The 26,500-nt window shown below is 40.4% G+C and overlaps 1 protein-coding gene across 2 annotated transcripts; it reads left to right on the top strand.

Moving 5' to 3' along the window:
• Window positions 1–24,892, top strand: YWHAZ (tyrosine 3-monooxygenase/tryptophan 5-monooxygenase activation protein zeta). Of its 2 annotated transcripts, none has more exons than XM_054283095.1 (6): window positions 1–76; window positions 2,309–2,612; window positions 16,556–16,679; window positions 20,074–20,237; window positions 20,327–20,422; window positions 23,832–24,892. In XM_054283095.1, the coding sequence occupies exons 2-6, from the start codon at window positions 2,319–2,321 to the stop codon at window positions 23,889–23,891; spliced, it is 738 nt and encodes a 245-aa protein (XP_054139070.1). In that variant the 5' UTR covers window positions 1–76; window positions 2,309–2,318; the 3' UTR covers window positions 23,892–24,892. The 2 variants fall into 2 exon arrangements, with proteins under 2 accessions (XP_054139070.1, XP_054138988.1); XM_054283013.1 differs by lacking the exon at window positions 1–76 and adding an exon at window positions 134–277.
• The last annotated feature ends 1,608 nt before the right edge of the window (window positions 24,893–26,500 follow it).

Raw genomic sequence — 26,500 nt, 5'->3', positions numbered from 1 at the left:
CAGAGCCGCACAGTCCGCGCCGGCCGCCTGCCCGCACCGACGCTCCCGTGCCCGCCCGCCCGCCCGCCGCGCACAGGTAACGGGGCCACCGCCCAGAACCGGCTCCTCTGGCTCGCGGCAGTTGGGAGCACTGAGCGGAGCGGCCGGGGGACATCGCCCTGCTCCCCCCGGCGCGGCTCAGCGGGGAGGGAACAGGTCGCGGGGGCAGCTGCGCGGTGCGACGAGGGCCTTTCTCCGCCGGGGAAAAAGAGGGAATCGCCGGCGGAGGGGGCGACAGGTGAGGGCGACCCCATGCCCGCAGGGAGGGCAGCGCCGCCCCCGCCGGGCGGGGGCCGGGGTGCGGGCGGCCGGCGCTGCCGGGTGTGGTCTCCGGCCGGGAGCCCTGCCCGGGCGCGGAGGAGTCGGGGCGGCCGCCCCTCGGCCGCTCTCGCTTCCCTCCCTCCGCCTAGGCCCCCCCAACCCCCCCCATCCTCAACGCCCAGGCCTTCCCCTCCATCCTCCGCCCATCCTCCCCGCCCCGGCCGAGGGGTCCGGGCGAGAGCGGCGGCTCCCCCGGGACTGGAGGGGGCTCCTCCTCCGCCGCTCCCCTCCCCCGCTCCGAATCCCCCGGGGATGGACCCGCGGGCTTTCCCTATTCCGGGGCGGGGACGCGGCATCCTTCCCCGGGGGCGCTGGGCGGAGGGGAGCGGGATCGGGGCGGGCCGGGCTCCGGCGCCCACCCGCCGTGACAAAGGCGGCGGGCGCGGCGCTCGGTGTCCCCGCGGCGGGTGCGGCGCAGGGAGGGAGAGAGGGAGGGAGGGGCGGCCGCAGCGCCCCGGGGCCGCCCGCCCGCCCCGCCCTCCGCTCCGCCCGCCCCCGGGCCGCTCCATTTTCTGCTGTCACCGCGCTCGCCGTGCCGGAGCCGCGGCAGCGCCCAGCCCGCGGGGGCGACGGGCGATCCGCCCGCCCGGGAATGCGGCCGCGGCAGCCTGCGGTGCCCCGAGGGCTGGCGGCGGGGCCGGCATTGCGAGTACGTTTGGCCTGGTCACGGCGAGCGGTAAATCACCGCCGCCATACGGTTGCTTTAAAATGGCTCCTTAACCTCGCGGCGCGCGGTGTGGGCGAGCTGTTCAACGGGCGTTCGTTCGGCAGCCAACGCTCGGTTTGTGCCTCCCTGCTGGGGACGGCAGCCGTTAAAACTCGCAGTTACCTGCAATGTTAAAATGTGCTTAATTTATTCCCGAAGACGGAACATAGCCCTGCCATTGTTTCTCCTAACGTCACGTATAATGGCAAAAGTGGTTAAAAATGAAAATGTTTGATTGGGGTGTGGGGAACATACAGAAATGGATCAAGTACTCATGACCAAAACTGGTTCATGCTTTAATAATCTTGCTAAATTTTAAAGTATAATGTATCCGCAAGGCACGTTATCAATTCCTCCGAATGATCAAGTTAGGATACACAGAAGGGTGGGGAGTCAGGGAGAAGTATTTTTTCTTCCTCTGTCAAAAGAAATTCTCAATACCTCTGTTTAGCAGAGTTTCATTTTTTAAAATTTTTTTAAGTGCCGATAGGAAAGATTATGAAGCATTTCTGCCCAGTTGTGCTATCTGGAATACTGGTGTTGAGGTCTTATTTTTAAGTAGTAAAATTTTCTTTTGTTTGTGAAAGTACAGCCTCCTGGGCCGAGCAGCAATACCTGACACAGAACATCCCATAATGGGGATTCCCATTTTGGCAAAGGGAGTTAGCATTGTGGGAAGGTGTACAGCTCACAATTTAGATATTTGTTGCACTGTGACTTCTTAACATCCAGTGTGGGATTTAATTTGCAGATGTTTATGTGAAGTACCTCTGCATGTAACCAATTCTGTTAAGGCTCAGAATGTTCCTTGGTGTTCTTTGTCCAACCTTTATTGGGTTGTCTCCTGTGGAAAGCTTACTATTGGATATTTTCTTTGTCAATTTTGCTGCACTGATAATGTAGTCTTACGAAAGAGTGGTGGCAAGAATCAGGATAATTTTTTTGCATAAGATAGAAATTATTTGGTTTTGGTTCACCTTTGGATGCTTTTGTTTGTGTTTATTAAAATAACATACTTCTGAAAGTTTACAGTTTTTCATGAGGAATCAGTGGCTTTAACTCTCTACTCCATGTGTGCGTGTGTTTGAGCAGCCAGTGCTGCTAGTATGCCCTGTGTGCTGGATTTCAGTTGTACCTCTTACAGTTCCAAACTAGAGAATACACATTGCTCTGCCGATGAAGTTAAAACGCCTTTGTCCTTGACCAATGTCTGAATAATGCCTCACTATTTTTCCTCTTTAGAAATATCAACATGGATAAAAATGAGCTGGTGCAGAAGGCCAAACTGGCTGAGCAGGCTGAAAGATATGATGACATGGCAAGTTGCATGAAATCTGTGACTGAGCAAGGAGCTGAGTTGTCCAATGAAGAGAGGAATCTTCTCTCTGTTGCCTATAAAAATGTTGTAGGAGCCCGTAGGTCATCCTGGAGAGTCGTCTCAAGTATTGAACAAAAGACGGAAGGCGCTGAGAAAAAACAGCAGATGGCTCGAGAATACAGAGAGAAAATTGAGACCGAGCTAAGAGACATCTGCAATGATGTGCTGGTGAGAAATAATGAAACTGTTGATCCATTTTTACTTAGAGTTGCGAAGTAAATGGTGTTGGGCCTCTGGGACTATTTCTAGTCTGTCAGTAAAGCTGTGGTCTCCTGTGCTATTTCTGACGATAAGGTTTAAAAAAATGTCCGAGTTTTTCTTTCCCTCTAATGTGCTGCTTATTTATATACAAATTATAGTTATGAATGCTAATAAACTTGGAGGCATGTAGAAACATTATTGTACATAAAGTAGTAGTATTTTTGAAAGGTTAACATATTTCCCTGAGACTGAACTGTGTACAGGTTTAGTTTGGGGGTTTCTTCCCCCCGCCAGTGCCCCTTCCCCTTTAATGCAGTATTTGTATCCTAAGATCTCTTCAATTTCTGCAATTTTAATATGCTGCTGTGGTTGTAAGAGGTAGTTCTTACTCTACGGAAATTGTGCCCCTCCCTGGGTAAGATGATGTAATGTTAGTTATGACTCAGCCGTGCAGAAAATTGCTTGCAGGAAGAGGCAGTAGAAATGCTGTGATACCTGCTTAAACTTAATTTTTTTTTTGTAGCAAAGGGTGTTCAAGTTAGGCATTTTCTGAGACTTGTAGTTATGTTAATATGTGCATGTGTACAACAAGCAACACTGTATTTTCACTGGGTGGTTGGTTTATGAAATCCAAACCTCTTCCAAATGCTTATTCCAGATTGTCGGTTTTTTTCAACTGCACACTCCTGTGGTGCTTCAGTGAGCACGCAAGGAGCAGCTGTTCAGTCCTACAGCCACTTGTGAGGTAGAGGGTATGTCAGCAATAGAGTTGTCCACTGCACTGTGGATGCTGCTGGCTGTCATCCCATATGTGACAAGGGATCACCTGCAGGGGACAGAATGACATGCAGCATGAGGGAATGTTAAATAGCTCGTGCCTGAAGGTCTGATGTGAATGTTAAGATCAATGAGAAGCATAAATTTTCCTTGATGTGTGAGATAACTAAATTACACAGGTGGTGATAGCCTCTAGAAGGCTGGTTCTCCAAGGGTTTGTAATAGTCAGCGTGGGTAACTGAGCCTTGGCTTCCAGTTCAGGCTGGCTGCTGTAGTTATTGTAACACACCCAGTTTTGTATGTTTTATCTCGTGTAAGGATAGCTCTTTTAACTTCTACTCTGAAAATAAAATGCAGAACTTACTCATAGGAAAGAACTCATTTACTAGTACTTGTGTTGTAAAGTGGTGGCTCATCTATTCAAGCCAAGAAAATGAGGATCCCAATCTGGCATTCTAATTGGTTATTATTTCTTTCTTTAATTTTTTTACTAATGGGAAAGTTGGGATGGGGGTGGATGCTCACAGTTCAGGGTCTGAAACTCTTTTATAAGCTACATTTTGGGTTAAGAAATTATTGTAATTAAATCTGGGCTTATAAACCTTAAAAGAATTTAGTATTTGCAATTAATTTTTTTGTCTGATAATGGGAACCACGTTAAGGTGAAACTAGCTTTTATTGTGCATGCTAAATACAGAAACTAAAACAAAACCCAGCTTTTGAGTTTGCTGCAACTAGAGTGCCTGGGAGGGGAGGAATATGGGTGTAGAATCTTGTTAAATCTTGTGATTCTCAAAATGGACTTGAATTTCTCTTTGTGTTAATGAGACATACATAATTCAAAGAAGTTACTGTTCTTTGACAGGCTACTATTTTTAAGAAGCTAATGACTGGCTAATTTTTAACATCACCAGTCCAGTCCAAGTTTTCTTAATACATTAAAGAAAAATTGCTGTCCAGAAGAAAGAATGCCTTAAGCAGTGATTAGCAGTAATAAAACTACTTTTTTAGACTTGCATTTAAAAAGAAAAAAATTAAAACTTTTGTATTCAAATGATAGGATATAAAAATACTTTTAAATTACATGTGCTACCTTTGATGTTGCCAATTGCTTTGAAGATTTAGATTTATATTTAAAACTATACTCTTGTTTTCTTTCTTGAAGTATCCTATGCATGTTCATTCTTACCTAGAAATGTGGATGATTATTGCTTTAACAGAGAAATAAAAGAACTGTGGTAAGATTCAGTTGTTTAACATGAACACAGGAGTCTGTACAGTGCTACATGCAAATGTAGAACTAGGGTTTGGTTTAGTTTTTGGGGTTTTTTTCAGAAGAACTCTGTCATTTTTATGCAGCATAATCTAATCTATAACTGTTTACAGAAGTGAAAAGTAGGGCTTACCCAATCTTAATTGGTGTGATGTATACCATTATTTAATAAGACTTGAGATGTTAAACTTTCAAAGCTTTTAATCATGAGCCTTATGAATTAGAGTACAAAAGCAGCTCTGCAACTTCTGTATCTTTTATTGAAGCTGTGGCTCTGTTTGAGCTGTTGTTGGGTCTTCAGTTGTCTGCTAGTGTCTTAAGTAATGTTTAATGCCCAGGGGTGTTACATCACAGCTGAGTATGACTGCAATCCTAACTTCAGTGTTGAAGGGAGGAAGGCAATTTAGAGAATGTGTTTGTGACTAGAAGAGTGTGGCCAAAGCTGGCTCCTCTGCAGCTTCCTGCTCTCTTCCCTCATTTATTGGAATGAAATCTAGTGTACTGGAAGAAATAGCTCCTCTAATCCTATAGATACCAAATATACCAAACTCCACCTGGGCTTTGTTTCCATCTCTTCTACTAATTTACAGAGAGAGTAGGAGCAATTAATGACAAACTTCTTTCTTGCTTCATCCCTCTTGGGCCCAATGATAAAAGTTTTCATAGTTATGTGGTCAGGTACAAATGTTTGTTTTTCTCCTTTACACTGTCCTTTCAACAGGAAAAGACAGCATCTGCATCCTTGCCACTTCCTGAATCTTTTTTCTTCAGCCTGCCATGTAGTACATCTACAACTCTACAAAAGAGTTGAGCTCATCCTCTTGTTTCCTGCAGCCTCAGAGTGCTGCTGTACAAAGAAGAGACCTCTTAAATATCTTGTGCCAGCACCAATTCTGTTAGATATGCATTTAAATATATTAAAGCATAATATAACCAGCTCTAGTTTGGAGTTGGTCTGGTAGTGCTGGTAAACATCAAATAATTGTGGCACATTGAGTGTAGTACAAGTTCCTTGTACTGTGGCCATGAAGAGTATTTTTCCAAATTCTCCAGTAGTAATGCAGTGTGTGTGATGCTCAGTGTAAGGAAGTACATTGCCATACTTGAGCATCTGAAAAGTGCTTTGAGTATTATAGAAAATTTCCAATTGATACAGGAAATTAGGCTTTAGATAAATACTTTTCCTCATGTTAGCTAAGTGTGTGCTTCAAGTTCTGTTTTGGTTTTTATAGTAGAAAGGAGGGTCTGTCTAAAGTGCCAGTATAATGATCTATAGTCAACTTTGATTTGTCATTTCCATAATAAAAATCGTTATTAATGTAACAGGTGTGGATTTTCTTTAAACTGCCGTTAGCAGAGAAGTGAATTGTAACTGAAGTGATTCAAATTAAATCTGCAGTAAGCTGAGTTTTTCAGCTAACAAGGGTTCTGAAGTACAGAGAAGAATGAAGAGGTCTTTGAATAGCTAACACCCTGTACTGCATGTATGTTAAAAGTTCTCAAGAGCTCTGGTAGCTTTCAGGAAGTCTCTTACATGAGCTAAACGTAAACTAGTAATTGAAAACATGACTGGTTATCTGTGCATTAGTATGGATATAATTGCAGACAGTTGCACTCTTCCAGGCTGGCACATCCTGCAGCCATCCCTGCATGTGCCCCAAGTGCACAGTATGTGACAGTTCCCATGTCCTTGCCCAATGCCCAGTCTTCCCCCTCCAAGTTCACTGCAGAAATGGCCTAAGTACATTTCCTCTGGTAGCACCCAAGCACCCTTTCACCATTCCTTTTCCCTTTTAGTTGTTAAGGTCTGGAGAACTTGTGCAAACCTTGGCTGCCCTTCAGCCTTCTGGAGTTACTGTTACACATTGGTGCTACTCAGCACTCTTCTCCCACTCCTTTCCTGCCAGAAAAGCAGCAGGTTAATGGTGTTGTTAAGGACCGTCCAGTAAGATGAATTGTTTGCTTTCTTCACTACATTATTTCTTTCAAATTTCACCTCAGAAGCCTAAAAATGTACTCCTTGTATGCTCATACTTGAGACTTCTTTGGCACTTGTTATGGATGCTTTGCTTTTTAGAAGTGGTAATTGTGAGAGCAGAAGGTTCAGTTCTATCTCAGATTAGTGACTTGAGGTTTGCATATCTTTTTTATGTATATTACTTGAGAGGAGGAGTAGAATGTTTAGTAACCTGTCATGGGGCTGCAGTTCACTGGGGGAAGGGGGTGTAATTCCATTCCAAATGCATCTAAATGGCTTTTTAAAGAGCATACCACAGAATTAATGCCTATTGCCATTATTCTCAAATTACTGTGGAACTATTTTCTATTGCCTGCAAACATCTAATAAGTTACTATGTTAAGTTCTATAAAATGTTTAATAATTCTTAATGATAGGGTTAGGAAATTTGGTCTTCTCTCCTACAGGAAGCCGTATGTTTTTTGACATGCACATGTGAGAATTGTCTTTTTAAAACTCAGCCACTGCATGCTCAGTGTGTCCTCCTGATAGTTAAAGTGCACAGCTAACCTGTAGACTGAGGTTACCACACAACCTTCTTGCTGTGATGATATCTGCTACTAAAAGAAAATTGTGTTCTGACTGAAAATCAGTACCTTCAGTTCTGTGATTCCTTCAGGTTTGCTTAATTATTTTTTTTTATTGCACTTTGTCTTTGAGTTCTGTGTCATTTTTTTCAGAAAAAAGGGGAGACATTTGTAGAACCTTTTATTTGCAGGAATGTCAGTCAGAAAGGGGTGATTAATGTGTTGAAATCTGGGAGTTAGGTGCCCAGAAGAATTGAGGTTAGAAGGGAGGTAATTGTGTTCACCTCTGGTCAGAACAGATCTAGTTTGCTCACTTTGCTCAAGGCCTTGTCAGTGACATTTTTATAATCTTTAAGCATGGAGATTCCACAGGCTGTTTTAATATTTGTTCATGTTGTTAAGGAAAGAATACTTGTGTGGAATCAGAGCTTCTCAAGTTCCAACTTGTCTGCTGCCTCCCGTGATGTCACTGTAGACCTGAAGGAAGGCTCTGGTTCCACCGTCTCTAGGCAGCTGAACACAGCAGTAAGATCTGCTGGAATCTCTGGGCTGCAGAAACCCATCTCTCTGTCTTGCCTTGTCCCTCATGGGCTCCAGCCCCATAGTCCCTTCAGTACATCTTTGTTTTGCTTGTGCTGTGGAGCTCAAACCTGGACATAGAACTCAAGATGTCATCTCAAGTTGTTAAAATTTGCACTAAAAGATAGTTATTGGTAATGTGTTAGTGACATCTGTAAAAATATGTGAGTACTCTGGTTCACAAATGCTTCTGTGAATGAACTTTTATATATTGCAGAGCAAAATGTAGCCAGGATTTGCTGACTTAGAGTGGTTATAATTTAAGCTTTTGTCTAACTCTGCAAGTCTGGCTTTTTCAGTGAGGGTTTGGTTGGTATCATTGCTCATATGAATTGAAGGTAGGAAGCAGAGGCAATTGGTATCAACCTCATTATTTCACTCACTTCCCTGATTGTAGCTACACCCTTTAAGCTTTGGGGTTTTTTTGGCTGTTGGTTTTTTATTTTGGTTTGGGTTGTTGGTTTGGTTTTTGTTGGGTTTTTTTTGTTGTTGTTGTTATTTGCCTGCAGTGAAAGCAGTGCCTAAGCTAGACTAATTTCTTTTACTTTTGTGAGTGATTAGACTGTTGCAAAACGGTTGAATCTTTGATAATTAAATCACCATTCATGGATCAGTTTAAATATGAGATTACTTGTGTTGTTTTTAATTTATTCTAATCTTAGCAAGAAGGGCATCCATAATGTTGACACATATATTTAATGCTCCCATTTATCATAAAATCAGCTAAGGTGCTCTGCATAAATGCAGCTACTTCTTACATTAACTCTGCTTGCACATGTGTAAACACATATGTACATGTATCTGCATCCTCTTGCATTTATTGCAAGTAGGAGAAACCTTTATTATAACCACTAGCCTGCTGTACTAATGTCATTTGGCATTAATGTTTAATAATTTGCTTTGATTTACAGTAAAAAGATACAGAGTGCTTATACTGTTCAAAAGCATCGAAGCAACAACTTGCTTTATTTGACAGCAGCCTTCATTGTTCAAGTACTTTATGTACCTACTGCTGATACTCAGTTCTAAACAGCAAAATAAAGTAAGTTGATAGCTTAGTCACCTGTGACAGGTAACTCTTCATCTTCTTTGTGCTGCTGAAGGAAGAACTTCATTGCATGTACTTACAATTTTGTGAAGCTGATAATTGTATTTGTTTCACTGGTTGGTTGCTTAGAAATCTAAGAAGCAGAAACACTGCATTGCTGATGTATCAGCTTCTTGTGCATGTGGAAGCTGTTAGTGATAGAAACATAAAATTTAGAATATGAGCAGAGTTAGTGCATTATCTCTGCACATCTGTACAGACAAATGCTGCACTGTCTCTGGTTTTATCTGGAAACTTCTGTCTCGTTACGGTGCACGTGACAGGAGTGTGTTTCTGAAACAGGTTCTCAAACACTTTACTTGTACTCTGCTGTGGGCACACCTCAGCTCCTGCCTCTGAAGCTGCTTCTCCATTCAGGCAGTAGTTGACTACCATTTTTAAATAGCTTGGGAAAGCTTGTGCTATTGAAGTTGATTGAACAGAATTAAGATTGTGATTATTTCTTAAAGTTTTTTTTAACTGGATGTTAACTTTTGTGCAGTAGATTATTTTTCTTGAAAACTGACAGAAGATTGGCAGTGCCTCTTCAAAGTGAAGTAATAAAAAAGTCATGTTCTTCTGAGACCAACAGTAAATTCTTAAATTTTTTTATCAGATGTAATATGTTGGACTCAATGATCTCAGAGGTCTTTTCCAACCTACTTGATTCTGTGATTCTATAAGGCATCTCACATGAGGCTGAGAAAAGTTGTCAGTTGTTGGTGGTAGGGTTTTTTTCTGGGTATTACCCTTTGTGATTATGTTACAAAAGATTCAACAAAGGTAATCTGATCTTTCAACTGGTCATTTTCTCCTAGTGCAGATTAGATTTACATTGCTAAAATGGCATTTTTCCTGATTGAATGTTTTTATTAACACTGTATGTATAGTGAACCCGTAGTCAATCCATATTCTGCTTCAGGAGGTTTGAAATCTGCTCAGAGTGTGAGCTGCTAAAAGATAAATGGCTCCTGCTTCTGTTTCTGAGCAAGGATAAAAAGTGTTGCATCATATTTATGGGGAGTTTTATTAGTATTTGTTTAGAGACCAAAACTGTGGAGTCTTAAGACATGTTCTGGTTTGGAGTACAGCTGCAATAGCTGTAGCTGAGACCTACATCCTGGGCAGAAATTCTTAACCAAGTCAGTTGGTTTCGGTTTTTTATTATCTCAAGTTTCACAGAGGATGTTGTGAAAAGAATAATGATTGATGCATCTGGTACCATTTTATTTTGATGCAAGTCCCCAGTATTCAAGAAGCAGTTTAATGAGGTGGTGCTGAGAAAAAAAGGCCCAGGTAAAAATTACATACTGGCTTTGATCCTCAGTGGAAACTGTTTATTAAGATCTATAGCAATGCATCAAAAATATTAAGACTTTAATCCTAATGTTTTTATATTAAGTGTCTTTACAGCTGCTGCCTTTCATATGAGTTTCCTCAGAGTGGGTTACCAAATTGGGGAGGTATTTTTACCTGTGCTTCAGAATTTGATTCCCTCACTGTCATGTTTGTTACGCATGCTTTGGTAGAAAACTATAAGGATTGGCAGGAAACACCTGAGGAATCTTTTGAATTATCTCAAGAGTGTATCCTGATATAAGGCACACTTGCCCTCCTTGCCATAAACACAAATTGGAAAGCAAAACAGTGGAAGAAACTAGCTAATAAAGGGCATGGTGGTCTGAGTTGGGGAAGGCAGATCTGCAAAGGGAGCTACATGTGTGGCTGTAAAAGTGTGAACTGAGATGCTGCTCCTCATTGCCTCAGGTGCTGTGTGTTTCTTGTTTTGCTGACCAGTGGTGTGTCCATGCCAAGCACCCTGTATGCATTTTTGTGCCTACATCTGCTTCTAACTGACTTGTATCTCTCTCACAGCATGTGTCTCAGCATGAAGATGATTTTTCAGGGTGTTCTTCCATGTTTCCTTCACCTGCCCATAGTGATGCTGCTTTTGTTCTCTTTTCTAAAGGAGCACATTTAGACTGGTTTACTAGTACTTTTCTATATAAACTAAAATTTCTTGCCATTGTTTCTGTCATATGGGATTTTCTTCTGTCCATTAGTCTTTTTAGATCTTTTTTTCAGTTACTGTCTTGCTACTCAGACTTCATTTCCTCTGCTCATTTCCTTTTTAGATCTTCACCAGATTGACTACAGTGAAACTGCTAATCAAGTGTACCTTTCTCCTGCTTTTAGCAATTCCACATCTCCCCCTGTTGCATAAACACTGCAAATTACTCACAGTAAAATTCTTCCCTTCCCCTTTAAGATCCATTGTCCCAAATTCTGAATTCCGCTCCTGCTGAGGGTCGTGCTTCTCACTTCATCTCTTCCAGCCAGCCTTGTCACCTTTCTCAAACTTCTGCTGCTTTTTCTGTGGGCAGCCAATTTGATGGGAAGAAAGAATAACTGGTACTGAGAACAGGCAGCAGGCTGCTTTCCTTCTTCAGCAGATGTTTCAGCAGAGATCTCCAGTGCCTCAGCAGCCACTAGTAGTGACAGCTTTTCTTGTCCTTCATGAATTTAAAAAACAAGAGTTCTTCCATGTCATCTTCATCCCTATGTCATATACCATGGGTGGGGTGACAAGTGAGTTGAAGTTCAGCTAGTACTCTTGTGTAATTCATTCTCAAAATTAGAAAAAGCATAACTATTGTTAGGTGTCTTTTGATACTGGATGAAAACAAAAAGGCTACTTATTTAGTAAACAAAAAGCCAGGTTATTTCAGAGAAGAACTGATAGTATTTAAAGTACCTAAAGTTTATCAGTTTATTCTCTTTTGAGTTTTCCCATTCTGCACCTTGGTTCTTTTGTGCAAGAATAATATATTTTTTATTTCTCCTATAGTTGTAGTGTTTTTATTCAATTCAATATTTCAATAATTAATTTTTCCATAATTAAAAGTAAGGCTTCTCATTCCAAGTACTTTAACTGTGTATTATCCACTAATTGCTCCTACATTTTCCTAGAATCTGATGACTGTTCTTATTTTCTGCTTGTCAAGAGGGAAATCTGTAAATAGAAAATCGAGCTGTTGATGCAATCATCTCTAGTGCATTAATAATTATCTAAAGTTTCTAGGCAATAACATGTACAGAGACCAAGCCTTTAATAAAGAGAAATTGGCACTGAACTAGAAGCAACAAGGCAAAACTGAGCATTAAAATAAAATTAATTTTATGTTCGTATGGTGGATTTGGGAATATATTTCTGGCCCACAGATGTCATTTGCCAAAGATGCAAATGTTTTTAAAACAAGAGTGGTTTTAGGCTTCAAGGAAAGGACTCTTCAAGTATTTGTGTTGGCTTCCAGTCTTCAACTGCAGGGCTCACCACAGTTGGACAGCTGAAGCACGTCCACTTGCAGTAAGAAGCAGGCAGAATTTTAGGAGAAGGTTGGCTATTGGGGTTTATTGGTAACTACTTGTTAGGCTTCTTTCACATTCCTAAGTCTGATAACTCTTAACCTTTCAGACTGGATCTTGCGAAACCACAGGAGCCTTGATGAAAAGCCTTTCATCAAAGTGGCTCAAAATGTGATGTACTTCATGTTGCCACCTGTTGACTGCATCCTGTTCAGGCAGTAAAATATGTGTAAGAATGAAAGAAGTCAATCTCTCTCCAGTTTAGTGTTTAAATAAGCCAGGATTGAAATTCACCATCAGGATAATTCAAGTTGTGTGCTGACAGTGTCTGTTATGTCTTTGGAGACCAAGACTTTTCTCTGGTACTTGCTGAGGGTGAGGGAATGTTCCAAATCCTGCCAATGGTATGTGGGCACAGCTGACATCATCTGAGTTTGAGTGTGTTTGTTGGCCACTGCAGAGAGGCAGAAAGCTGTTGGCTTTGTTATAGCCAGAATTGCAGGTGTGAAGTGCTGAAGCCTGATCTTTGAATAGCCAGCATATTAGTAAGAGTTGATAGTCAGATTTAGTACATCCTTTTTTAAAAAAAAAAAGCAATTCCCGTTAAATCTTTCTGAAAAGACTTACAGAAAGTGCTAGAAGCACTTGTACAAGGTGTTGCAGGTTTGGGCTGAAAAGTGCTCTAAAATGCTGCTGGATCTGCCTAGTTGACTACTATGGTATGGTTTGTTTCACAGCAGTTGGATTCTTGCTGTCAAATTAAAAGCTCTGACAATTACTGCTGTTTTCTTGGGGGGTTTCAAAGGCAGGGACTGTTTAGTTTTGTTCAAAAAACTGTTCCTACCAGATGCTGTAATTAACTGCCCATGTGTTAGTATATATCCAGCCTGGATGGGAGTTTCACGTGGTAGCAAGGAACATCATGAACAAGCATGAGACCTTAACTACACATAGTATAATAAAAGACATGGGCTGCATGGACTGCAGTTGTCTGGGTGCTGTGTGCATTGCAGTGATGCAGGTCACATCAGCTCAGCATATACAGATCACCTAACTGAGCCAGTCTGGGACTAGCTGCTCCACCTTCAGTGGCCTGCATGGTGATCAGCTGTATACTGATAAACACTGCCCTATCAGCTCGTAAGGGAGAGAGAAGGTGGCCATGTATTGCTGGTACTACATCAGCTATGCAAAAACAACCTATCAACAGAACTTAAATACCTAGATATTCCTCCTTGTGGAAAAAATGTATCCTCCAGAGATGCTTTGCAGTTAAACCTTTTAGAAAAACCCACAAGATAAACAGTATTCCCCATAAGCTGATGTGTTGGCAGATAGGAGGTTAGTAGTTTCATTGATCTTGCCTGTCTGGCTTTCTGTAGTCATACCGTGTCCATGCAGGTTATGCTTTCACAGCCACTCTTTTGGATAAATCTGTACTCTGAATCTTCAGGCTAACTTTAAAGGAGTGATCTGTGTCTACTTCTGCCAGTGAAAGAAAATAGATTCTGAAATAAATGGACTAATACAAACAGAAGAAACTGAATTTATACGACCAAATAAATAATAGGGTAGGGATCTCCTTTGAATCATTTCACATGCTGGCTTTTAAATATTATCTGCTTGCAGGGTTTATTGTTGCTGTTTATTAAGTATTTGGCATAAATAAAATTATTCCAGAGATACGTGGCACACCAGTCCTACGTGTTGTTTGTGTAGAATAGACTCTTTCATCCAAATATGAGTAAGCTCCCAGTGCAGTTTGACTTGGAGTCTCTGCATTGGCTATATTCTGTGAATAGCTGTTCAAAGGGATTTTCTCAGTTCATCAGTCTTTGAAATTCAGTATGGCTTTAGAACTTCTTGCAGTACAAGATTTACAGTGTTCAAGCTCATTTTGCCCTGCTGGTGTTGGTCTGTTTAAAAAGATAATTAGTAGTCTTCCCTCCTATCTGTCTACTGGTGCAATTCACCCATGCAGTTTGCAAACAACTTCACCTCATTTGTGATGTAAGCGAAGTTTAAATCTTGGAGCTTCATTCCTGCTGTGTGAATGTACATTTTAATCAAATTACCTTCTTTAGGGATGAGGAATAATTTCTGTGTCTTGAGTCACTAAAAATATTTTGGTCTGGCCAATTAATGGTGGATGCAGAAGAAGGGCAGCTCCCCACGGTGCCAGAAGTGTAGGTTCAAACTGACACACCTGGTTTAATTGAAGTCTCACAGAGAAAAACTGATAAGGAGCCTTGTTCTCAGTAGTTGTCACTGGAGGTCCTTGGCACTCATGAAATTGTCCTAGCTGCAAACCCTGAAGCTCTCTAGTGGTGAGGACAGGGTGTATAAGGAGTCACAGAGAGCTGAGGTGTGTGACCCATAAAGCTGCTGGCCTCCTGCTACGTCCCAGCCTCACTGGGACAGAGCTGGCTCTGAACCCCTCTCCTGGTGTGGTGGGATGCCCTCAGAAGGGTGCCTTTGGCAGGAGGCAGCTCAGCAGCCCTTTTGACTGTCTGCAGAAAAATACTTCTGCTGCTGACTGGCTTGTGTTGAGTTCCTTCTGTTGCCAAGGAATTGTCTCTGCTGTCATTTGGATGGGAAGTGAGGACATGCAGGATTTTTCAGTGTCTCCCTGTGTGGTTATAAAATGAAGCTATATACCAAGTCCTACAGTACTGAAAAGGCCTAATATTAAAGTTAACAAATATATCCACTATGTTGAAGCCACTAAAGAAGGTCCACTTACAGGTTTTGTCTCATTGTAGCATAGGCATGGCTGAACCTTGTCTGACTTTCATGTCTGTCAGTCTGATTTCTTTATTATCTGTCTGCTGCAATAGAAATGAGAGAGATGCTGTGATGGATAGCTTCATTTTGAGGAGTTTCATGCAAGTTTGAGTCTACCAATAAATATTCATTATTCAAATAAATGAATTAGCAGTACTTTGATTAAAGAAAACAACAAAAACCAAGACCAGACTTGCTCTTCTTGCTCTTTCTGTGAATTACAGTTTTCTGTAGCTTCATAGTTGGCCTGCTAGGCAGAGCAGGTACCACAGGTGTCCATGTCACAGTGCAGTGGTTGCAGCCTGTCCCAACAGTGTCCTGTGAGACATCCATTTAACCTTCTGGATGGATTCCTTGAGAGGAAAGTGCTGTTAAGCAGCCATCATTTCTGTAAGCTGGAACTAAATTAGTTTTTCTGTTTCTGTGGTATCCTTGGAAGTAAAAGCTAAAAAAGTGAAGCAAAACTGCAATATCTCTCATCTAATTTATACGGGAAAAATGGCCAAAAAATCTGTACTAAAACCTCTTTTAAAAATTATTCTCTGCATAGCCTTCACCAAATATATGTAACAGCTTCTGATTGAATTCTGACTATTCAGGCATGCTGTACCTTTTTTGACTTTTAAATAACTGGCTTTTCTTTTAGAGTCTGACTTCAAGCACTCAATATCACAAAGTTTGACAAGCTTGTACCTTAATTTGACTGAATGTGTTGAAGCTAGTGATTTTTTTTCTTTTTTTTTTCATCATAATAGAATTCTTGCTAAATTACATGACTGCCTCAACTATGTTAACTTGCTATGTTAACAAGCAGTTAGAATAATCTAGAAAAACCTGGTCTTAAATGTCAGCCCATGGGGAGAAATTGGTGGAGTGACTCTAGAGAGCTACTTTGCTTTGGAAGATAATGGAAATACCTGTTAGGGCAGCACATAAAGTCAGATAGAAGTGCTACAGAGCTGAATGTCAGACTGTTAGCTGTCTGGAAATGCAAGAATACAGGTTCACCTTGTGGTTTCTTGCTGGGAATGCCAGTGGAGCATTAAAGTTAATGGGAGCTGGGCTAAGGAAGCTTATTTATTACCTGTGTATGTAAAATAATTGGGTCTCTGATTTGGCGACTGATGATAGCAAATCCTTTTATTGTATCTTGGGGATGCAAGCTTTCTTCCATGGTATACCCTCTGCCCAGAGTCTTTGGACTACCTTATTTCTGCCAGAGTTCTCTATAGTGATTTATAAAAAGCCATCCTTTGCTCATACAAAACTCATCTGCTAAATTGACACAGCCTCCTTCTCCCCATCAAGGCACACAATGCAGCATTCTTTTTAAATCTAGAATTGGAATCCAGAACACGTTCTCTAGCTGACTGTGTTATGTAGGATGTGAAGAAAATAAGCAAGAAGTGAAGCTGTCTTGACTTTGAAATAAATGGAAATATAATTGAATTGTTGGTTCAGCATATGTTCAAAACACTGTGTTCTTTGTTTCCCTTTTAGTCTCTGTTGGAAAAGTTCTTGATCCCCAATGCTTCTCAAGCAGAAAGCAAAGTTTTCTATTTGAAAATGAAAGGAGACTACTACCGTTACTTGGCTGAGGTTGCTGCCGGAGATGACAAGAAAGGTATTGTATGTCACCTTGTAGATAAACATTGTCCAGTTAGATTGTTTTTGGTGGGGTAGTGACACAACCCTCATTTTAGAGTAATTCTGATTTGCATGTAAATTTCTTTAGTAATAGGCTTCCTGTTTTCTGAAGGAATATCATAGATTGTTGGGTTTCAAATGAGTTACAGAAATGTTCACGTACATGCTGATGGAGGCACAAAACAGACACTGAGTCACAAAATCTTGAAATTGTCTCCAACTTCCACATGCATGTATCTGGTTTACCACTGAAGCACTGGTTTATGCATTTCTGTCTGGCTGAATCTTAGGGGTTTTACCTCTTAGACTTACTCTTGCCATTCCTCCTGCATTTCTACAGAATATAGGAAGTCTGCATAGGTTCAGTGAGGAAAGAGACTAGAAACAACCTGGAGAAGAAAAGGTTTAATAAAATTAATCTTACTGTTAGGAAAGTTTCTTCTGTAAACATGATAGTTTAATGTCCAAATGTGTTCTATTTTCTCAAATTTCTTATATTTTCATGTAAGCAGCTTGTAACAATTGTAGGTAAGTTGCTTTCACCTAATTTTAGTTTTAAAAGTTAATACTAGGTACTCATTATTTTGAGTTCCTTTCCTGCTGTGGTGGGAGCCACCCTGACAGCATTGCTGCCTCCGTGCAGAGTCCCCTTCAGTTGAGAGCAATGCATTAGCAAGATGCAGCTCGCTGCAAACAGTGCCAGGCTGTTTCCTGGAGCCACTTCAGGGCTGCTGGCAGTGTGCCCTGAGGAGCAGCACAGAGCCAGCCTGCTGTGTCAGACTGCCTTGGGCTGCCCTGGGGATGCAGGAAGCCGCAGGGGTGAGGAGTGCTGGGCTGTGCAGCCACACTCTGCCCTCAGCAGCACCTGCAGCCCGTGGCTAAACCCCCCAGTGTGCACAGAACAGCGGCTGTGGGACCTCAGACTAGATTGAGCCTGGCAGAGATGTGAAACAGACATGGAATAATTTCAGGGGGATAGATGTGTCTGCTTTACTGGCATGTGTTATATCCACATTACACAGTGAAGCCCAGTTTTCCCAGCATGCTGGATAATAGGGAGTTACACAGAGATCCTCATACTTAGTATGTAAGGCTGGATTTGATTTCTGAGTTTACTGCATGAAAACTGAGCCAGTCCTGGTGACTGCAGAATTGTATGTGTTTCCAGTACTTTAGATCTGTTATAGAGATACTGTGTTTTCCTTTGGTAATTTTAGTGATCTCTGTTCAAATGCATAGGAGGTACAATATTTTGAGTCCCAAAGTTTCTTTTTCTATTGAGGATTAAGTAACAGGCTCTAAAATTAGACTGTGAAAATCTTTGTTTCAAGTGCTTTTAAAGTTTATTTTTATTTAACCCAGTCTCCTGGCTGAGCAGTTTGTGGTGGGTTTCCAATTTTTCAATTCATCCCCCTCCTCCAGTGTTTCATGTCACTTGTTTTTCCTGTATGTTGTCTGTGACCTTGAAGAAGAGCAGTTGATAACTATTGTATAGGAAAGAATGGCTTTTGAGTTGGAGCACTAAATACAGCAACAATATAAAGCTCCCAATAGTAGGAATTGGATTTTTATCTTCATAAACCACATTGTTTATTTTATCGGCTGGGGCTTCCTTACGGCAGTCTAGGAGACGGGAATGCCAAGCAGGTACCTCACTCCATTTTATCCTTTAACTTTGGAGCTGCACTTCCTAAAGAATTCAAGGTTAAAAACTTTTTAATACTGTGTGACTGATTTAAAAATTAACATAATACATCGAATTATGCACTAAGGGCTCTGAATTGTCACTCAAAAGGTAACTGTTTTCTCAAATAGGGAGAAAAAAAACGCTTTTTGCTTTGAAATTATGTTAAAGAAAAATTACTAGAAAATAAAATTCCCAGCTTCATTTCCTGAAGTTAGTTGTTTTTCATTCTTCTTATTTTGCCTTTGATAAACAGCACCATTTTCTAAGGCTTTTCCATTGTGAGAGGAGTTAAACATTTCTCATTTTTCTAATTTCTAAATTTCTAAATTTAACGTGCAGTAAACCTAGTTCTTCTCAACTGCAATGTACTAACTTCTGGCCATTTTCCACATTAGGGCATCTCTTTAATCTGAAGCATTCCATTATTAGTGGTGAGTGCAGAGAGAGCACTGTTGATGAACTGTGCAGTGCATGTCCTCACTCTTCCATGTGGAAGAGAGCAATGTGATGCTTTAATTTTTGTAACTATCTAAAGGTGAACAAATGGTGATTGCGTAGACATCCTGAGTATTAGTATTCAGTTGTTTTCAGACTTGGAGTCTGAAAACTCCTTACTTAAATCCTGCTGTATTTTTGAGTCTACCTTATAATTCCTTTCTTTGTTTTTGAATCCCTGTGACTGCACTCTTGCAGACATCAGGCTGGATGCATTTCTGGTTTGATCCAGAAATGGTAGGGTTGGAATCCATTTTGCATCTGAATTGGATGACTTTCTGCCCACCTTTTTCTCAGATGCTGGTGGAGAGCTGAGGAACAAGTGCCCCTTTGTGCTCAGCATCCAGCGGCTCCCTGGCCCCTGCAGCCTGTGGGCTGTGTTGGGCCGTGATCTCTGACTTGTGCAGGCAGAACCTGCTCTAAGGTCGTGTGCCTTCAGTGAGAAAGGAAACTGCTGAGCTCTTCAATCTTCGTATACACATTGTGGTTGCTGGTTTTTGCCAAGTCTGAATAACTTGTACAACCGAACCAGTTAAGAGTGACGAGAGATTCATCTCTAAAATAAAGGAGCCAAATTATTAATTTTTCTCCCTCAAAGTTTATAGGTACTGGAACTTCTAAGTTAGGTAAAAATGCTTTCCATATCTGCACTGGAAATAGAGCTATGTTGGAAGCTTTTAAAAATACATAATTAATTTGATTTAAGGTATGCCACACCATCTTTGCCGAGCAGTTTGAATGGAGACTCATAGATGTCTGTTTCTGAAAGGGTTCAGCATGACAGGCAAAGGTCATCAGTGTTTCCTGTGACTAAAATGTGGCTCTCTAATGCACTGCAGTGTTTGAAGACATTGAAATTGTGGTACTGTATCAAGTATATGGTGGGTTTTATCTTCAGTGCTACAAAACTGCTGCAATCATTTGTAAATACAAGTAGTCACAAGGCATTGGGCAGAGACTCAAACCTGTAATTTGGTCAGTAACAACTTCCCTCCTTTTTAATGATTTGAAAATGTAATTTAATAAAATCTTTATTAAATAGCAACTTGTTAGGTGAAGTGCTCATTCACAGGCGTTCACTCCTGACATGGTTTCTTCATGCAAGTGTGAACACAGTCCTGATTGTATCCTGCATACAGTGCATGAATTACTGACTTGTGGGTTTTGTTTGTTTGTTTTTTCCCCAAAGGGATAGTGGAGCAATCACAACAGGCATATCAAGAAGCTTTTGAAATCAGTAAAAAGGAGATGCAACCAACACATCCCATCAGATTAGGTCTGGCTCTGAACTTCTCTGTGTTCTATTATGAGATTCTCAATTCCCCGGAGAAGGCCTGTTCCCTTGCAAAGACGGTAAGTCAAAGAGGGGGAAATTCCATTGAAATTATTTGCATAACCTTTTTTCACATGGCTAATGGAGTTGTTTGTTTTTATAACACTAGGCTTTTGATGAAGCAATTGCTGAACTTGATACATTAAGTGAAGAGTCATACAAAGACAGCACGCTAATAATGCAGTTACTGAGAGACAATTTGACAGTGAGTATCATCAAAGTTTACAAATACATTATAGAATTGGTCTTCTGGCACTTCAAGGTGTCCTTTTTGTTCCTGGCCATGGAGCTGTGTCTGTCACTCAGAAGCAAGTCTATAGTACATCATCCTTCCGAGCTAAATATTTTTCCTGCCTAGTTTGTTGGTGTTTTTTTTTCTCGTTTTGCATTTGTTGTTTTTGGTTTTGTTGGTTTTTTTTTTTTGTCTATACTAAAATTAGCATGATTTTCTGACAAATTAACCACAGTTTTCAGATTATTTTATTCAAGGTATCTAGCATGTTTAAATTATGAGTCTGAACTGTGACTATCAAACCTGCTACCAGTGTTAAGCAGCATTTGAGAATACAGTTTCATTTGCCTCTTAAAGCTTATGTCAAATTTCATATAGCTTATTCTGCATTAAAGTATCTGCAAGGAAGAGATTCTACATGAAAACTGGAAACAAAGCTACCAAGTCCATTTAAGGACTTGTGGTTTAGAGGTTTTTTGTTTGGCTTTAATTTTGGTAAAGCTGAAACGGAAATTGATGTTAGCCAGGCTATTTCCATGGCAGTTGTAACATAACTGTCTTAATTTTTTTTTTTTTTCCTCCTTGGACCCACAGCTGTGGTGTAAGTTGTCAGAATAATCAAAATCTGCATCTTGTGTGTGGGATTTTTTTATTGTACTTCGAACTTTAAAACTGACCAAGATAAACATCTAAAGCAAATGAAACTTAAATGTGAGCAAACATGCAAGAGTGTAATTAGATGGCTTAATTCACTCCTTGGTCTGTGGGGAGAAGAGCTGCAAGCAAGAAATTAAAAAATAAGAAACATTTATTGTTGCCACATGTAGCCCCTTGTTAACACTTTGTGCTTCTGATATCAGAGACCTTTGCAAAATAGGAGTTGCCATACTTTCTGCTTTTGCATCTAACATTTAATTTCTCTTGTGTTTTGGAGCCTTTTCCATGGGAATGGCAGCTTAACACTGCTGCAAAAACTACTTGTTATTGTTCCATTTGTTGCTTACAAAACAAATGGAAGTGATTTCTCAACCTCTGTATTGGAGACAGATAGAGGGTTGGCATTGCTCTCAGTGTCTGTGTACTGTCCCCTTGAGTGGGATTGCTCAAGAGCTGCCCTCTGAATGAGTGGTTTTGAAACAGGAGAGAAGCTGACATTATTTTTACTGGAAAGTTAGCAATTAATGTAAAGCTTGTCATAGCAGTTGGAAAGCAAATTGTTTCACACAAGAACAGAAGTCAGACTGAGCTACTATAGTGTGTGAATTAGGGTGGTAGGTCTGAAAATTGATGTGAGCTTTCCATTGCAAGGAGAAAGCTGTAAACAGATGCAAGATTCTATGTTCTTAAATGAGTGATGTGTCTTGCCTTAAATGCTTAGTGTAATCTGTACGAGTGCATTGATTCCATGTTTATCCACAACTACTTGAGGTAGAAAATAACTTTTGATATGTGTGTGACTGACAGACTACAGTGAATTTCATAAATATAAAAAAGGTCTGTTTTGCTAGTTATGCAAGTGGTGAAGTGTGAGGTAGGTGGGCTTTAGACAGAGATTTAGCATGTTGATCAGTTCTGTGCAGTTGCACTTTCCTCAGTTGTTGGTTGTCTTACCTCTGGTCTTGTATGGCTGAAGAAGTGTTCATTCTGTGGAGACTGAAGGCAGAAAAGTGTTCAGAGGGCTGTTTAACATATCATCAAAATCTGTTTTACTGGAATTGCTAGGTAATTTCTTTATGAAATTTTGTTTTCTTTTATTAAATAAAAGGCAGTCCTTCCTAGGCATTTCCCTCCCACCCCGAGCAGATTGGTTAAACTGATCTCAGTGTCTCAATTGGTAAAATTAGTAATGCCCCTTTCTTAGCACTCAGGCCCTTTTGTGTTAATGAATGTGCATTTTAGATTGGACATGAGGCAAATTTTCATCACTAAAAGGGTTGTCAAGCAAAGTGGCCCAGGGAAGTGTTGAGTCACCATCCCTGAAATTATTTAATTTGTGTAGATGTAGTATTTAGGAACATGGTGGACTTGGCAGTGTTAAAGGTTGGACTTCATCATCTTGAAGGTCTTTTCCATCCTAAATTACTCTTGTGACTGTATTCCAGGGGTGATGATTTAGGATACAAACCTCTGATTTCTGAATTCTGATAAAATATGATAGAATTGTTCTTATTAATTCTCCTTACAAGAATAGCACTGAATTCGGGTAATCTAGTAATACAATAATGTACTAAAGATTGCAGGGCAGGTTTAGAAGCAGACTATTGGTGTGCTGTTATCTTCAGTAAAATAGCTTGTTGCTTAATGCCTTCAGCAAGGAGGAGTAGGTGCAGATGCCATGCATTGTGTTCAGAGCAAGGACAAGGCTACTGGTCTTGTACAGGTTTCATTGTTGCCTTCTGCTCCTCAAAGCATGAAATGTTTCTGAGGATACATTTTAAAAATAAAGGCATTCTGTTAGACTTCATTGGTACAGCACTGTCAGTGGAGAGAATGGTTGGTTTTATGTTTTACCACCTTATACTGTAGAGCATGAATCATTTGGTTAATGCTTCTCTAACTCCATAAAGTGAGAGATGACAAATGATATTGGGCTGGGAATAGTTTGGAAGCAGCCAGCATGGAGATAATTTGGTTCATGAAATAATTTCTTGGCACTGACTGTTACTCTGGAACTGATGCTCAGTTTCCTTAGCTGGCACTTAATCTTGATATATGGTTCCTTAGTATGATTTTATGGAGCTGAAAATAACATTTTGTGCATAGTGCATGCTTAGCCTGATTTTCTTCCATCCTTGCCCTGCCCGCCAAGTTGGCAGCTCAGTGTTCTGAAAGTTGCTAAAGGGGAGCACAACTAACTGAACAGAGCCGGGGGATAGAGACTTTTATGAAATATTTTGGGCTTTAAAAAAACAGAGAAAACCTTCATATGCCTGTTCTGAAGAAAAAGTAACATTTGCTGTAGCACTGGATGTGGAGAGATAATTTTGCTGAAGCTTTTCCTTCAGAAAGGCATGTAAAACTTGCTTGAGGAGAAAGAAATTGCTGTTAGTTCCTGATTCTCACTTGCCTGCTCTGTAGGCCTGATTCTTGCCTGCTTGTTAGTTGTGTTTTAGTGAGCCCTGTGAGTAAGATACTTGGGTTTTCACTGTTCATAAACTTGCTCATTAAATGCAGTGTAGGGTTGGGTTGCCTAGAACTGAATTTCCATCTTCCATAGCCAAGAAATGGATTCATGTTACTGTGTGCCTTATTTTTCTCTTAGTAGAACCTGTTAGAAGTTGCTATTATTAAGACATAGACCTTCTTTCTAAAAATTACTTACTAATTATTAGTAATAAATGTATAATAATGTACCTGTTACTCTGTTTTCTTTCCTAAACAGTTGTGGACATCCGATACCCAGGGAGACGAAGCCGAAGCAGGAGAAGGAGGGGAGAATTAACCAGCCTTCCAATTTCCATCTGCCTCATTCTGAAATTTAAACAGTAGACCATTTGTCATCCATGCTGTCCCACAAATAGTTTTTGTTTACGATTTGACAGGTTTATGTTACTTCTATTTGGATTTCTATATTTCCCATGTGGTTTTGTTTAATATTAGGGGAATAGAGCCAGTTAACATTTGGGGAATTTATCTGTTTTCATCTGAGGTGGCCAATATAGGGTTGTGAAATTTTTATACAAGTTTTACATGTTTGGCATAGTACTTTTGGTACATTGTGGCTTCCCACAAGGCCAGTGTTAAAACAGCTTTCTATGTCAGGCAAAGATGACTGCTTGCATATTGGTCTGTCACGATGGAAAAAAGGGATAATCAATGTTGCAGCCACAGGTGTAGTTAGTCTGAATATCCAAGCTGGAGCACACATGGCTGTGAAGAAACTGATGTCCCATAGATATTGCATGTCAGGGGAACATGTGACATCTGTGGAATATTCCAATCAAGTGTACATCTTTGATTGCAGCTGAAGTGTTCCTTAAGGCAGTTTGATAACCCAGTCAGCTTTCTCTAGAGAAGGACAGAGAAACGGTTCACATTCCATTATTTGTAAAGTTACCTGCTGTTGCTTTCATTATTTTTGCTACACATTTTATTTGTATTTAAATGGTTTAAGCAACCTAAGAACAAATGTACAAGTAAAGATGCAGTAAAAAATGAATTGCTTGATATTCATAATGACACTGTATATCGAGCACAGCAGTAAAACAAAAACCCATGTATTTAACTTTTTTAGGTTTTTTGCTTTTGTGATTTTTTTTTTTGATACTTGCCTAACATGCATGTGCTGTAAAAATAGTTAACAGGGAAATAACTTGAGATGATGGCTAGCTTTGTTTAATGTCTTACGAAATTTTCATGAACAATCCAAGCATAACTGTTCAGAACATGTGTATTAAGTTGATGTAAGTGGAATAAAAGTTTTATGAATGGACTTTTCAACTACCTTGGGTGTAGATTTCATGTCATCTGTCTTCCTGCACCTTTAAGAGGAATGGCAGTACTAGACAGAAATTCAATATGAAACTGTATTTCTGTTATGGAAATTTGTAATACATATTTAGGTATTTAGTTCATTTTAGGGAAGTTGAGATTGAATACCCCATATCTGATTTTAAGATTGTTCTAATTAATTAGTTTAGAACTTTTAGATTGAGCTTTCTGTCTGTTCCTGACTGGAGCTCTGGAGATACCTTAACATAGATGGTCCCCAGAGTTAGAGCAAAAGGCGCTAAAAGCTTCTTTAAGAGCTGACTTTTGGAATAGTTTTATTTATTTGGATAACTCTTGCTTGCTGCTGTTGAGTCTTTAAAGGAGAACTGAGCAGGAGCTTCTGTATTGTCCAGAGGTTTCAGACATTAGTTCAGTTGGTGGAAAAGTCCAGAGTGATGAAGCAATGATGCTCTTGCATTCCCCATCCCCAGGGACGTGTGCATCCATGGTATTCAGACTAACTACAGCATTTGTGGATACTTGGTGTGAAACTGAAATAGTTACAGGGAGAAATTGACACTGATTTTCAAAGTGTCATATCCCTGTCAGGTACTGAGGCTCTTGGAAAGTAATGGAATTGTATTCAAATATTAATGTTACACTTAGTAGTCAACAGGAGGGAAGCTTATGTGGCTTTTTTTGACTGAGCTGCACCTGTAAGCACAGTGTAAGTATTTTCTAGGTTTACATACACTTCACTGGGTTTAAAAGCTACCAGGTTAATCTTGATACCTGGAGGAAACGGTTGAACCACCTCACTGAACATGAACTCAGTGGCCTTACCCATTTGCACATGGAATTGGCTTTAGCAAGTTACAGATCTTACTTTTACAAATTAGGTATTCCTCTATTTTTAATTACATCACTGCATTTGGGCCATGATGTTCCATTTCCAGAAGCATCTGAGCCTTTATTCTGGTATTTAAGGATCAAGATAAGTAGAAAAAATGGTTAGGATAATTTTACACCTTTATAAAAGTAGTTAGGGACATAGTCACCATTTCTAGAATTGGAAGGTGATAATCTGTTACAGTACATAATAAAACTTAGAATCCAATTAAGAACAGGAGAAAGGGAAGTGTATGGAGGGCAGAGGTTAACAAGGCTTTCTGAGGAGAGCTTGGTGCATCTCTCAGTCACCAGGGAAAAAGTAACAATGACTTCTTTAATACATGAAAGCACTTGTCAAAAGGAAAAAGCAGTCATCACATACATTTACAAAACAAAGGGCTACATTCCAATATGGAAGGGAGGGAAGTTGACAGACCATGACTAAAAAAATTCCAGTGGGGATATCTGATCCACTTTTAGAAAGGAGCACAGCTCTGCAGCATATGTGAGTTCTGTCTTAGACACACTTTAATGAAGACGTTGCCTGCGTCCCTTACTGGAAGGATGTGGCTTTCAGCTAGCATGGTAAATACTTAGACTGGATGAAACAATGTGCCTTGAAAAATGCCCTTTTTAAATTTTTTAAGCCTTTATCCAGCTGTAAGAAAGTTCTGAGTAACAGGGTTCTGTGAACTAATTCCATGTGCCTGGAGAAATCAAGGTATTCCT

This window comes from Melozone crissalis, unplaced genomic scaffold (assembly GCF_028551555.1).
Source record: "Melozone crissalis strain CALT ecotype California unplaced genomic scaffold, PUWL_Pcris_2 ptg000002l_1, whole genome shotgun sequence".
Classification (NCBI taxonomy): domain Eukaryota; kingdom Metazoa; phylum Chordata; class Aves; order Passeriformes; family Passerellidae; genus Melozone; species Melozone crissalis.
This window is presented reverse-complemented; position numbering and strand designations above follow the sequence as displayed.